Below are 14,911 nucleotides of genomic sequence, written 5' to 3' on the forward strand. Positions count from 1 at the left end.
CCAATTATAACCAACTGCATGTCAATTCCCATGTTTCACTACCATAACAGGTCATGTCTTCCATGAATCACTAGAGGACAGCATTTCACTTGAGATGTAGTATCTGTAGGCACTGTACTGGAGGTCTGACTTCACAGAGACAAGTAAACACTGAGAAAAATTGTGAAAATCCTTTAACAAACAAGTCTACAGGCCTCATTTAACTGATTTTGGTTTTGGATTTTTGCCTTCCTTTGATAGTGACAGTTGAAGAGGCGGACTAGAAATTGGTACAGAGAGGGATATGTCATGCAATAAAGGTCACCAGTTGGGGTCAAACCAGCGACAGTTGCAACCACGCGGCACGCACTACTATTCAGCTACAAAGGCACTGAGTTTGAGGTACTTTTAAGTGAGAGGCTATTTATTCAATGACATTATTTCCCCCGTTCATGACAACTGCCTGGGGGGTGATATTTTATAAAATCCATTTAAATTATATTAATGCTTAAAGTAACGATTAAAGCCTAATTAAAAGCATGCCCGCTTTGAGTGACAGATGGGTGCCGTCATTGGTGGCTGGCCTCTCTACAAGTCTCTGCTCATTTTTGGATTAGTTGGGAGCTTCACACTGACTCTTCAGAAACCTATGGGTGACCTCCCAGAGAGACTGTATCCATATATTGCAAATTTAAAAAGTGCAAATGGAACTACTTTAAATTTAACGTGGGTTCTTTCATCATGTAAGTAGTAATCTGAATTACTCGCAAAGGACCCTTTCTCCATCTAACACATCATTGGAGGGCCTGCTCTCTCTGTGGGCCCCTCCACCCCCTGGGCACCAGTGCAACTGCACTGCCTGCACTGTACTGTATTTCCGCCCCTGCTCCACAGTGTGATCAAAGTACAGAATCATTATCAGAGCAGGTGCCGATGTGGTTTCTCAAGTCTCCCTTATCTACCTGTGGACAAACACACACACAGACACATATTACTTTACTCTTTGAATGTTAACGAGCTTTATAAGCCTTTTATTCAAATAGTAGTACAATTGTGTCTTTTATCTCCCACTAACCCACTTTGTGATGCCGAGCTTTATTTATAGTTTCTAGCAACAGGGTTATTTTTTCCCCTGGCCTGTTAGCCTCTTTTGTGTGTAAAGTTGTCAGTGGACATGACACACAACTCTGACATAGCACATGACTTTGTTGAAAGATTGACTGTAGAGCGAAACAGGACAAAATGATTTTTCACTAAACCAAAGAGGGACATGGAAGCCTAAGACTGAACATCTGTTATTGCCCCAATTGGACAATAACTATTAGTTCAAACAATCTGAGATAGACTGTTTCTTGTTGTGAAACAATGTGAATTTAATGTTTATTGGAAAGCTGTGTCTTGATAATTTGGTGGGTGGAGGTATTAATTATACTAAATGCAGTTATTAGTGTCAGTGTTTGAAGTGGATTTGATGGAACCTGAATGCCCTTGAAGAGAAAACTGGATCATCCCTTCAGCAAAAAGTGGGCTATAGATAAGAAGTAACATAATACATATAACATAGTTGGGTCATGTCAGAGCAGACAGGTTTATCTAATGGTCATGCTTATTATTCTGGGAAACAAACAGACCCCACCTCAAAAGAGAGATTGGAGAAGATACACTGCTAGTTGGAGTTCACTTTTAATTGCCCTGTGGAGGAGTCACTATCACTACCTGTACTTCCAAGAAAAATTATTTCACAATTAAAAATCACGGTGAATAAGGTCAACATGCCATCAAGTGATGTAATACCATAAAACAACATTACAACCTTTAATCACCAAAGCAGATAAAATAACCTTACTTAAGATCTAAGATCATACTGCTTGCAGGAATATTGCATTCATTTTTTTTTTTTACAAGCTCAGTCATAAAACTATGTTTCTTACATGATAATTACAGAGCTGATCAAGAAAATAATATCTATGCAGCATTCAACTCAACAAAACAAATAAGGATTTAACATGATGGCCAATAAAAGTGGATTGCAGATTACGCAATTTATTAAGACAAGCCAAAGGCGCAATAAAAGGGTAAACACTTCAGCTACACTATTTCTTTCAATGTAAGGACAAAAGAGGCTGATGCTGTTTTGTTGTGAAATGGCTCATATCGAACTAGGTGGAAAAGGTGGAACAGGTAAGAAATTATCAGTGAGTATCAAAGTTGAACCTTTTTCTCTGAACTGAGATGAGAGGGATTCACTGAAGTCTTCACAGAGGACAGTCAAAAGATAAGTTAACCCCCTCCCTTCCCTACAGCGGGTTGGGCTGCAGTATTTATTCAGACACCTCCGCCTGTTCTTCACTACTCTCACAGCAAACATGGCCACAGACTTCTCCAAGAACGCAGAGGAGAGACCGGAGCCCTGTACGGCGGATGTTAAAGGTAGGTCGAGTTTCTTTTTGGTACACAATTAAAATGACCAACAGAAGCACCGGCTGAATCCTCGTTGCTGACGGTTTTATGGTTTTCTGCGTTTTCTTCTCCTGTAGGGAATATTCCCAGCTGGCTGCAGGGCACACTGCTGCGTAATGGCCCTGGCATATTTACTGTGGGGGACACCAGCTACGACCACTGGTTCGATGGGATGGCCCTCATGCACAGCTTCAACTTTAAAGACGGTTGGTCTTGTATTTCTGGTGTTCAGGTGTACCTCATTAAATAATGAAAGAACAACGTTTATTTGCTTTAAAGTTACTTAATCTGTGACTTTGATATTAGCTCTGTTACAGTGTCAACTAGGAATCCATACTAAATGCATAAACTTTTTTTTTTCCTTATAGGTGAAGTGACCCACAGGAGCAGATTTCTTAGAAGTGACACCTATAAAGCTAACATGGCTGCAAACAGGATAGTTGTGTCTGAAATGGGGACAATGGCATACCCAGACCCCAGCAAGAACTTCATTGTCAAGTAAGCATACTCTTCACTTTTTTTTTTATTATTATTTTATCCTCTTTATTGTATCAATGTAATAGCCTTACTTTATTTCTTAGCAAATTTATAGTTGGAATAGTTGTTTGGCATCCCTTCCTTCCACAGTTCTTTAGAGTTGACATTATTTTTATGTAACGGTGCAAACATTAATTTGAAAACCTGATAAGATTCTTCTGTAACATCTGTAATACACAAATGACAGCCAAGCAACTAACAGCTTTCTAACGGATCTATTACTAACATTATCATTCTTTTGTGTTGGAGAACCCCAACCCCCACCCCCCTCCTTAGCTTCCTGTTGTGAATTAGCAAATGACCCACACCTTCCAGGGAACGTTTGAGGGCCTGTCCATAAGAATACGAATCAGTGTGAGAGAGGTGTTTTGTGTTGGATGGCCCCCTGCCTCTCTTTCTAATATATATATAATAAATTAACATTTCTTCTTTCTTCTCAGGGCGATTACCTTTCTCAATCACACAGTGCCTGACTTCACTGACAATGGCGCAAGCAATTTCATTAAATACGGAAATGACTATTATGCCACTTCCGAAACCAACTACATCCGCAAGATTGATCCTGTGACCCTGGAAACTCAGGACAAGGTAATGTCATCTGCTGATCGCGATCACTCACCAATGATCACTAATATCACGCATTTCCGATGCTCATAGGTTGCTGAATTGTTTCACGCAGGTGGACTACATGAAGTTCCTGCCGGTAAACATGGCTTCATCCCATCCACACTATGACAAAGAGGGCAACGCTTACAACATCGGAACTTCAATTGCAGAGAAGGGCAAGACTAAATACATGCTGTTCAAAGTCCCTGCTGTTTCGGAGAAAGGTATGTATACCTCATGACCTTCCCTACTCTGTCCTAACCTCAAAGTACTCTCGCTTCCTATCTGATGGACTAGAATATATAGGCAAACCAGAACAGATTAGCCTGCTGCTATTGGCTCCTTCCTTGAATGTGAATCCAGTGCCGTCCGCAGTCGCATAGGTAATAGTAGTATACACTGTAGGCCTGAAAGTCCAGTTTGCGCATTTAATGATTATCACACATTCATTCATATGTCAGATATGCATCATTATGGTTGCAACATTAAACCTTGAAACCAACCAGTACGTCTCTAGCATAGAATGAGTGCAACATGTTATTTAAATGCATCTTTATAACAATACACTTTTAGACACACACATGTTGCACAAGTATCACAGTCTCACTATTACTACTACTTCCTAAGTGCCCTTTATTACAAATGAACTTAACTGTTATATTTATCATTGATATTCCAACAAATTTATATAATGCTTTGCCACACGTTTAAGCCTCTTTTTAATTAACTTCTCTCTTTATTTGTTTTCTTTTCTTGTTTCTTTCTTTTTCTCTCAACTTTCAACCATTAGACAAAGACAAGAATGTCCCTGCGCTGAAGAATGTTGAGGTGGTCTGCACAGTTCCCTGCCGCTCGCTGCTCACGCCCAGCTACTACCACAGTTTCGGCATGACGGAGAACTACTTCATCTTAATCGAGCAGCCTTTCAAACTGGACATCCTCAAGATGGCCACTGCGTACATGAGGGGGGTCAACTGGGCAAGCTGCCTGAAATTCTGCCCTGAAGAAAAAGTAAGCGGTCACTACTGTCTGTTTTGATTATTGTCATGTATGTTGTTCTTTATCTTCATACTACTGAACTACCACAAGTCTACCACTGTTATGGACCCTAGATCAGGGTTAGGCAAGCGGTGGCTCTTTAGCCCCTCTCTAGTGGCTTCCTGTGCCATGAAAAAAAATTACATGGAAAATTAATTTTTCCAACACTTTCATTTATCATTATTGTAAGTGATTCCAAATCCCCAAAAACAAAAGTCTGAGCAAAGTAAAGAACTTTTGTACAGATTTGTTTGCTATTACCACCAACTTTGCAGGCTTACCAAAAATGTCTCTTTTGATAGTAAAGGTTGCTCGAGTTGTGTTTTGTTTTTTTATATAAATGCGTGCAGCCTTTCTAAATGTTTATTTTTCTTCAACAGACTCTGATCCACCTGATAGACAGAAAGACCGGCAAAGAGATTGAGACGAAATACTACACTGGAGCAATGGTCGTCTACCATCACGTGAACGCTTATGAGGACGACGGTCACGTGCTCTTCGATGTCATCGCCTACAATAATAGCAGCCTTTATGATATGTTTTACCTGAGCAAGCTGAAGAAAAACCCCGGTTTCCACGATGACTCCTACTCCAAACCAAACTACAGAAGATTTGTACTTCCCATTCACTCTGACCCGGTAGGTTTTTTAAAATTTTATTTATTTCATCCTGAAATTTAGAGATGTTGTTCCTCTGATGCTTGATTTTTACTTTTTGACTGGGTTTTGCAGGGCATTGCAGTTGGAGAGGACCTGGTGAAACTCAAATACACAACTGCCAGTGCTGTGAAGGAGAAAGAAGGCAAACTAATGTGCCAGGCAGAGGTGCTCTGTGAAGGTAAAACCAATGTCACTCACATAAATGTATCAAGTAACTGTTATTCAAGTAGAATTTCTTACATTGTCTCTTTAAGAATCATTGATTTGTTTATACAAATACCACTTTTTTTTTTCCATCAGGTTTTGAACTACCCAGAATTAATTATGGCATCAATGGCAAGAGGCACCAGTTTGTCTATGGGAACTGTGTGGAAGAGTCTGCACTGTCAAAACAGGTAACATTCCCAATTGATTATTTTGGCTTTTGCAAAACAGAACTGGTGGGAAGTGTTATTTGCCAAAAGAGACCTGAAACGTGCAAACTCTTGAAGAACAGACATTTTCAATGTTGTGCTATTGGGAAACAGATTGTTCCTGGTAGCATTGTTTTTACAGAGGTAGTGAGCAAATGGCAGAACCGAGAATTATCAGTTGATTACCGGTTGATACCAGACACAATAGAAAGAAGCAATAAAGTCAGGGAGGATCCAAAGTATTAAGTAAAAAAACTCTTATAGTGTGGAAAAGAGCCTCCCTTGTGTCTCACTGCATAATCACAGTCCATAGTACCTGGGACAAAAGGAAACACCTTGGTTTAAACAATTAGATATTTTTGTTTTTTTCCCACTTGACACACAATCCCAAGAACCAAAGAGAGTCAGAGAGTTTTCTTTGAATTTTAATGGTGTTTGGATATGGATTTTACACAGCGTTAAGCCCAAGTGAATAACAAACAGGATGTGGAAAAGGAAAAGGCAAACATTATGCTGATGAAATTCATTGCTAGTGCTTCCTTTTAGGAAGATGGGGCCTTGAACATTTGCGTCAAGCCTGGAACGTGTTTAAATCCCTTTTCTTCAACAATAAATTAATAAAGATTAAAGCATATTACGCTTGAGGTGACCCCTTTTGCAGGGACAGTTAATGCCTATAAGATAAGCTGCGAATGCTGGCTGCTGTTTATGTAAGCTGAGGGAAAGAATAAGACAAGTGGGAAAATGAATCAGACTTAAAACTAATAAAATGCTTATTAATAACTGCTATTGGTGTAAATTACCCTTCATATTAGTTTGTAACGTATTGTAGGTGTTATCACATACAGTATGAGTGCTCTTTTTTAATGGTTTGTTATGTACAGGCTTAATTATTTCCCTCATATATTCATCTACTGTAGATTGCGAAGTTGGACACAGAAACCAAGAAGATGGTTTACTGGAGCGAGGACAACTGCTGGCCGTCGGAGCCTGTGTTCATCCCCAGACCAAATGGAGAGGCAGAGGATGATGGTGAGAATACTGTGTGGTGTGCATGCCCAATGTATGACATGTGTATTTGTGCTAATATATATAGGCTAGAGTACAAATAGGCAATAATACCGGATAAAAAGCTAAGAACCCTCGCTGATTACATCTGTATCAATGAGACTGTATGTTAACTGTATTTTGAAGTAAAAGTAGATCCAAAAACCTGCCATCATTTGATGTGATTCCATTTTTTTTACATGCTTTGCACAACATTAACCTCTTCCTTTGCATTTCTAGGTGTGGTCTTAACCTCAGTTATCAACACCAACCCAGGCCAGTCTTGTTTCATCCTGATTCTTGATGCCAGAACATTTAAAGAAATAGCCCGAGCATACGTGAAAGCTGAGCTCAACAAAGATGTGCATGGATTTTTTATCCCACAAGGAAGTGAGTGAGTTGTGTATATGTAACGTCCTCCAGAAAACTGTGCTGAATGGCACAGGTAGGTATCTATTTGAACATTTTAATAGTTTGACACAAAAGTGTGGTGAGGATGTGTATCGTTTCATGTACTACCTTATCTCTGTAATAGTGACTGTATCAAAACACATTTTTCTTGCTGTGTTTAAGAAACATGCAGATTTATTGATTTTGTGTAGATCAAAATGTTGCTTAATCTTGTATATAGTATGACTGTTTGTTATGCAATCCACATTATTCTATCGTACTGCTGTGACCGTTATTGTACTTGCGCTCCTCCTTTTCATTAAAAAAATCTAACATGTGAAGTTTGTATTCCCAGTGTTTGACAAGAGAACAAGAATGAATCCAACACTCCACATTTGGGAGGAGTCATGGTGAGCAATCATGGTCACAATCATGTCGTTTTACATAAGGTATGACACCATGTCTTTCAGTACATCTTATCACCTATTGGCAAAGCACCTGAGCAAGTAGGTCGTCATATCTTTCACACGTGCTGGAACGTGTTTAAATCCCTTTTCTTCAACAATAAATTAATAAAGTTTAAAGCATATTACGCTTGAGGTGACCCCTTTGCCTTACTCTGAGCCCAAAACACATTGGCTGTAAGGACTGGGATTATTGTCTTTCATACATGCTAATGTACATAATGATTTTCCCCCCGTATTCCTGACTGGTCCTGGGTGAACCCCAACTGTCAGCTTCGAACCATCAAAGGATAAATGGGTGTAGCTAATGGATTAATGAAACAGCTTGTTACTCCGTAGGACATGGAAGCATTGGAATCTCACCTATGTGCCTCCAGGAAAAATGGCAGTGATCAGTGAACCTGACAACCCAGCTGATAGTAGGAGGACAGTTGGTGGTTCCTGGTTCTTGAATGTACACAGCCTACTGACAGTACTAAGACTATGTGTATTTAAAAACTTTATGGCTCTTTTCCACGTGGATTACAGCTGGGACAAAGTACTGCAGGGACAGTTAATGTTTATAAAATAAGCTGTGTATGCTAGTTGCTGTTTATGTAAACTGGGGGAAAGACTAAGACCAGTGGGAAAAAATATGAACTAGACTGAACAACTTAATATGTCAAAACAGCAATGGCATGCTTACATGATGTGATTTCCCATTCATTGTAGCACATAAACATATAAAATGTTTTATTATTATTATTATTAGTGAGTTCATTTTATGATTGTAAGTGTGTAAATAATTGCTGAACATGACACCTCTGGAGGTGTTATCACATACAGTATAATATTTTAAAAATCCTTTGTTATGAGATGTTTGTACAGGATTAATTATTTTTCCTAATATGTTCTATCTGCTGTAGTAGACTGTAGTAGATAGAACATATCTTCATATCGTTAAACGTAGAAATCTAAGATAAGTTAACTCACAGGTCCATTTTGATTATTTTATGATATGAAAGTTGCGTGGTGTTGTGTTTCAAGTAAAATATGTGCTTAAGGGACTTGGAGCTACACTAGTTTGTAAAAAGTGCCTTGTTACGTCACTGAGCTTTGTGATGAAACATTATATACTGTGTATAGCATGTGTTATTTATTGCATGTAATAACAATATCAGCTGCATCACAGAGGCCTATAACCACAGTACCTATTTTGATCAGGAGAAGCTAGAGGGAAAATAAACTAAACGTGACATTTAATCACAGGAAGTGTAGCTGATAGCCAGGGCAATTATGTATTTATCTTGAATTTATTATTAGATAAGGTAATGGATGACCAATAATGATCTTGAATGGACTGATGTCAGCAATGGTTGACCATAATAAATAATGATTACAATACAAATTTCAGATTAGAACTGTTGATGTTGATTGTCCCAAAAAAAAGGAACCCATGGTAGCTAAACTTTTGAACTCCTCCAACATTGGTAACCCTTCCAGCATCAAAAGAAACTCCCAGACCATCAGCACCAGATCCCCACAAGGCTGCGTTCTTTCTCCTATGCTCTTCAACTTGGAGCTCAATGCTCTAAAAACAGTGGCGATGATTGCAGACTTCAGGAGGAGCCCATCTGCACCCACCCCCATACCTTCCTCAGCTCAGCTCCCTCACCAAGAAAGCCGAGCAGAGGATGTACTCTCTGCTGTAGCTGAAGTTTAACCTGTCAGAGCCAATGAGGGTGAATATGTACACCACCATCAGTGAGTCCATCCTCACTTCCTCCATCACTACCTAGTACACTGCTGTCACTGCCAAGGACAAGGGTAGATTGCAGCCTATTATTCGCCCAACTGACAAGGTGATTGGCAGCAATCTGCCATCCCCCCAGGACCTGTACACCTCCTGGACCCAGAGGCGAGCAGGATCGTGGCCGACCCTCCCAACCCTACCAACCTCAGACAGAAACTTTTTTGAGACCCACATTGCAAATATTCTTTATACTTCACACTGTGAATGTTTGCACAGTCCCCAGTCAATAATTTAAACATTAAGTATACATATCTTTTAGAATAGTTTATTTTCTATTTTTATATTCATGCTTCTTCGCTTGCAGTATTTGCTTTTTATCTTTCTTTATATTTATACTTACAATTTTTATGACCCCTCCTCAGTCTGCCTGTACTAGACTTTGTACTAGATTTGGTGACACCTGTGTGGTCCTCCCTGAAGGCTATAAATGCAAGTCTGATCTCATTTTCTATCTCTGTCTCCAAGGATCCACATCTCCAAGTTTTGTCAAACATTTTGCTGCCTACACATTCCTCACTCACCCATAGATCCCCAACACCGTGCTGTTTGTCAAAAGTTATTATAAATTTGTTTGTTTCAGATAAAATACTTAATTGGCACCTTATTTTTCTCCCCTCTAGTTTGTGACACAGTTTTATATGCACCAAAAACACCAAAGTAAATTCCTTGTATGTGAAAACCTGCTTGGCAATAAACCTGATTTGGAAATTTCCCCTTAAAAGAATAAAAGTAATGCAGTGCCACTGGGGCTCCTCTAGATGCTAGAAAATGTGTTAGCCTCTACGAGGCTCAAATGGTTAAATAGTTCCCTGTGTGTTTCTATTACAGGGTTGTAGAAGTTACACTTTAAATCTGAGTCTCATTATGTAACAATAATAATTGTATCCAGTTTGGTTTGGTACTGTTTCACCATGAATGCATCAGGGCTTTCTGTGCACTGGTGCCCCTTCACATGCAATCACAGTATTTTATCATAGCCCTAATCACTATCTAATCATCAACACAGACGTAATCATTATCCCATTACAATGGCCTATAATTGTAAAGCTCCAAACCTATGACATGGACCAACAAACGCAGTATCTTTCCCATTATAGAGACCTAAACTCACAGTATATACCATCCATATTGTTTCAAAACAAAATTGCAGTGGTATAGCTTTTCTGTGGTTGAATAATAAAGTTGACCACTAGAGGGAGACAATGACCTTGTTTACTCAGCCCTATCGTCTGTACACAGGACAACGGGCATGAATTTATCTTGATTTATTTATTTATTTTTTCACTTTTCACTTTTCACCAATGAGGTTTAATTATACACCACAACTAATAAAGTTGACAAAATATAATATGGGTGAATTATACAGTAAAGTTGACAATACAGTGAATCATGAATGAGATGCAGAAAATAACAATATGGAAAATACAACATGATCGTGGGTGCTCTAGGTCACCTACAGTGCAACAGTACTGGTCATTTAATCACACTATACCTGACTCAATGTATAAGTATCTATAAATACAATGTAAAAATGCCCCTTACCCCTTTAACAAGTCATTCATCAACAAGTCACTATGTCACTGTTATATGAATTCCAGATAGACAGTTTCAGAGTGCACATCCACATATTTGAATGGTACAACAGAAAAAGGCAGTGAATCATAGCTACCATTACAGTATCGAGAGGGTTCTGAAGGTCAAAATGAAAGATTAAATGACGCGAGGAATGGAAAATGCAATGTCTGTGCAATCACAACAAGAATCATTCTAACAGACCCCTCATAACAAAGAAAAAACACACACACATACAAACCTTCTAAATAACAGCAATATAATACATTATAAATGAGTGCAATCAGTATTGTACCTTATCTAATCTTCAGCAGCAAATTAATTCTTTGTCACAATATCCACCGTAAACCAAATCACATTTTAAGCACTTCCTAACAGACACACATTTGGATATGCTGAACGGCAGTGTACTGATCTAGGAGAACCAGGACATTAAAATATGGACACTTTTTGTATGTTGTATGAAACCTTTACTTCTTGTACTGAAGACTTCCCCCACATACTAGCCACAGACAAAGAGCAGGATGACTAAATGTGATTAAATATACTTAATAATAACCAAGCAAGATCTAGTTTTACATAATATGTATGGTGAGGGTAATAAAGCCAGTCTCACAATGAATATTTGAAGTTAATGGCTTACAACATCTGATGTTACAAAATGGTCACAATGTAATCAGTTAGCAAATCAGTAGAGATATCTCTCCTGACATGGATAAACACAAAATACATTGTGATGTTCAGTTGAACTTTGAAAACAGTATGCGGGTTTGAGATAATGTCCACCAAGCTCACACAAACTTCAATAGATGAAAAAAGTGAGATCCATGGGGCTGGTTTTGGTTGCTGACATCATGCTGTGTAACAGGTCCAATCTCATATCAGCAGTCAGGAAGGAAAGGCAGCAAGGAAAGGAGGGTTTTTAAGGAGACTGGAACACCCCCAAGTGCAGAAGAGAAACTGCGCTGTGGTTGCCATAGTGATGACTTCCTGATGACGGGATGGTGGCAGTAGAGGATTTTGCTGTGTCTGTTCACAGTCAATAGATGCAACTGGCCGGTTAGAGGCCTAGCATTCAGGGATCAGGTAAACAAGAAGAAGCGGTCCACAAATGTCAGCTTAGCTGCCCTCAGCTTGAGTCTCCTTTTCTTTAGCTGAGGAGTCCTGGCTTTTTTCAGTGTCTTCTCCCTCATCACCTGACAGAAAGGGAGAAGGATGGACGGAGACAGACAGTCAGTTTCATGCATAAGTTACTATGTGTAAAGTCAGCGAAGCGAATGAGGTTGGTCGGATCAGCGAGTACCATGTCACCATGAAAACAGCAAGAACAGAAGTCAGCAAGGTAGAACCAGCCAAGAACCAACTCATAAATCATCAGAATTCATCACGTGTAAAGTAGACCAAAGGAAGACACATTTGGAAACAGACAGACAGAAATAAACTATATACTGTATGTAAAATTGATGGTTTAAAATCCCTTCCAGCCAACATAATATATCTACTACCTAAAATCTGTAACATTGCTGAACAGGACACAAGTGCAGACGGACCACATGTGTAATTTCTGGCACTGAACTACCTGAATAACTCTCTTAATGAGGCAGAACTGAACTCCAAAACTCAGTGAGGCAAATGATTGGGGCAAATCAGTCAGAGCAAGCACACTACTGGCCATGAGTCTCCACCATGTATGAGCACTGGTGGTTTCTAGTTTCTGCATTACACACTTGCATACTGGACACCGGTTGACTTCAAAACTAGGTGCGATGTTGCAAAATCATCTTGTGAGTACACGTCTTGAACTCAGATTTAAGGCGAGCACAGAGAAACTTCCCTTTCACAAACCATTATCTAGTGTCAAAACCTGTACATACATCATTCTGCAAACTGAAGTCAAGTAACAATAAGCAAAACACATTTTTTGAGTGGAGGGGAACTTTTTTTTTACTACTTTTTCTCCCTTGGCAGTGAATTTCTTTTATATTCTTACCATAAATATCAATTTTAAAGCCACTATATAAAACATTCAGGCTTTGCCACCCTCTAGTGGTATTTCTGTCCACTGACCATGCACCCTGCATATTCTTGATAGATAGATAGATAGATAGATAGATAGATAGATAGATAGATAGATAGATAGATAGATAGATAAATAGATAGATAGATAGATACTTTATTTATCCCAAGGGAAATTCAAGATGCAATTGAAACAACATTTTCCAACAATTACAACTATAGTATATTAATTATCTTTCCTAATCACACCAAATTATTCCAAGTTGTCAGTATCAGTCTGTACTTAACTGTTTGCTGTGCCCGCCATGAAAATATGAGCTGTTTCTCACCTGACTTGTTGAGCTGTGCCAGACTCTGTGACAGGTCAGCGGGTCCCTGCACTCCAGGGGCTGTTGGGATTTCATGGATGGCGTTCCTGCGGCCGGACCTTCGTGAGGCGATGAAGTCCTCATAGGTCGCCTCCACATCCGTCATTGCTAACACACCTCACCATAGCAGGGCCTGGCACACACAGTTGCACACACTTACCACAAGCACAGGTGCACACGGACACACACACACACACACACACACACGCTACATTTTCTTTAGGAAAAAGACTGAAATTCTGGGAATTTGTGCGGTTTGTCCTAAGCAGCTTTGCACAATGGACGCATCTGCAGTTTATGTTGACATGAAGAAAGTGACACAGTGGGTTCCCCATGCACTCATTCAATGCATCCCTCCCTCCTCTTATTTTATGACCTAATCCCCGATTAATCTATTTTAATCTCAGTCTAGGGTACAGGCGACACCAGTGACTCAGAGGAAACAAATTCTGCAGAAGGAACACTGGGCAGTGGAGTGGGAACACAAATGAGGGTGCTCTTGAATTGATGCAATACAGCAACCAAAAACACACACTCAAAGGGGTAATTATGGCACAAAGGAGGACAGCACTGTATTCAAATGTCATCCCACTTGGAGTAAACATGGGTTCACGATCAGAGCTGTGTTGCCACGGAGATTTAGGTTAAACCCCTCTGTTGAGATTCTAACAATCTGCCTGGGTGAGGCTGCCCTTCAGCACTGAGCAGGTTCGGGCTTCCCTGCCCCATTTTCACTAATTACAATCCATCAGTCTGAGGTTTGTATCCATGTTTAATATGTGCACTTGTATGATGTATAATAGTACAAAGAAAAACTTCTGAGATTTAGACTCAAGTCTAAAAATTGGAGTTAAAAATAAGAGGGAAAGTTGCAAAAATCAAAAATGACCTCAACTCCCACATGCATTTGTGGCTATTTCCAGAGCCGCGCAAGCTGTGATTGACCACTGCTATTTTTCGATGCCTCCTCTGTCATCATCTGAGCACACTCCCACTCAGCTGTCATTCTCAAAATGGTGTCAAGACGGGCAAGACCAAACAGATGTTGTCCATGTGCAGCTTTCAGCCTCAACATGGGGGAGTGAGAGACACAAGATGACTTTTTCTCCAATTTAAAAACAGAGAATAAGTGCATCATCTCAGAGTCAAACAATGATTCTGAGTCACTGACGATAATGTATTGCTGGATTTTGATGAAGGTCTGCGTAAGTGCTTTTACAGGGACGCCTCTCTTGGTAAATAATTAGTGCTGATTAGTCTGATTAGTGATGTCTCAGATTCATATATATGGTCAGACACAAGATTCTTTTAAATGGAACATAAAGCTCAATGCTCACAGACAAAATATGTCAACATAAGTACATTTAATTTTGACGGATTATTTGTAACCATTACTAATTCATTAAGTTAATTTGTTACTGCCAGTGAATGTATTTTAGACTGAAGAAATGCTTTATCTGTAGCTAAAAGTGACATAACCTTTATGTTTCCTCTGCTCATAATCTATGAAATATTAATTTTACCGTTTACATAATTTAATCACATTGTTGCTCTCATGAAGTAGAACATC

At 39.4% G+C, this 14,911-nt stretch overlaps 1 protein-coding gene across 1 annotated transcript; it reads left to right on the plus strand.

Annotated features, from left to right (window-relative positions):
- The first annotated feature begins 2,298 nt into the window (after nt 1-2,298).
- Nucleotides 2,299-7,470, plus strand: bco1 (beta-carotene oxygenase 1). Its single transcript, XM_051410983.1, has 11 exons — nt 2,299-2,409; nt 2,517-2,645; nt 2,808-2,937; nt 3,417-3,564; nt 3,656-3,806; nt 4,373-4,593; nt 5,001-5,258; nt 5,352-5,457; nt 5,580-5,674; nt 6,613-6,724; nt 6,980-7,470. The coding sequence occupies exons 1-11, from the start codon at nt 2,346-2,348 to the stop codon at nt 7,135-7,137; spliced, it is 1,572 nt and encodes a 523-aa protein (XP_051266943.1). The 5' UTR covers nt 2,299-2,345; the 3' UTR covers nt 7,138-7,470.
- Nucleotides 7,471-14,911: the final 7,441 nt, after the last annotated feature.

The sequence above is a fragment of the Dicentrarchus labrax genome, unplaced genomic scaffold, assembly GCF_905237075.1.
Source record: "Dicentrarchus labrax unplaced genomic scaffold, dlabrax2021, whole genome shotgun sequence".
NCBI classification, from domain to species: Eukaryota; Metazoa; Chordata; class Actinopteri; family Moronidae; genus Dicentrarchus; species Dicentrarchus labrax.

Bases quoted from the DNA above. Each gene is read 5' to 3' on its own strand.
- bco1 (XM_051410983.1), top strand. From the start codon at position 2,346: ATGGCCACAGACTTCTCCAAGAACGCAGAGGAGAGACCGGAGCCCTGT. The intron at 2,938-3,416 runs GTAAGCATACTC...CTTTCTTCTCAG, and splicing joins AGCAAGAACTTCATTGTCAA to GGCGATTACCTTTCTCAATC. The intron at 3,565-3,655 runs GTAATGTCATCT...TGTTTCACGCAG, and splicing joins CCCTGGAAACTCAGGACAAG to GTGGACTACATGAAGTTCCT.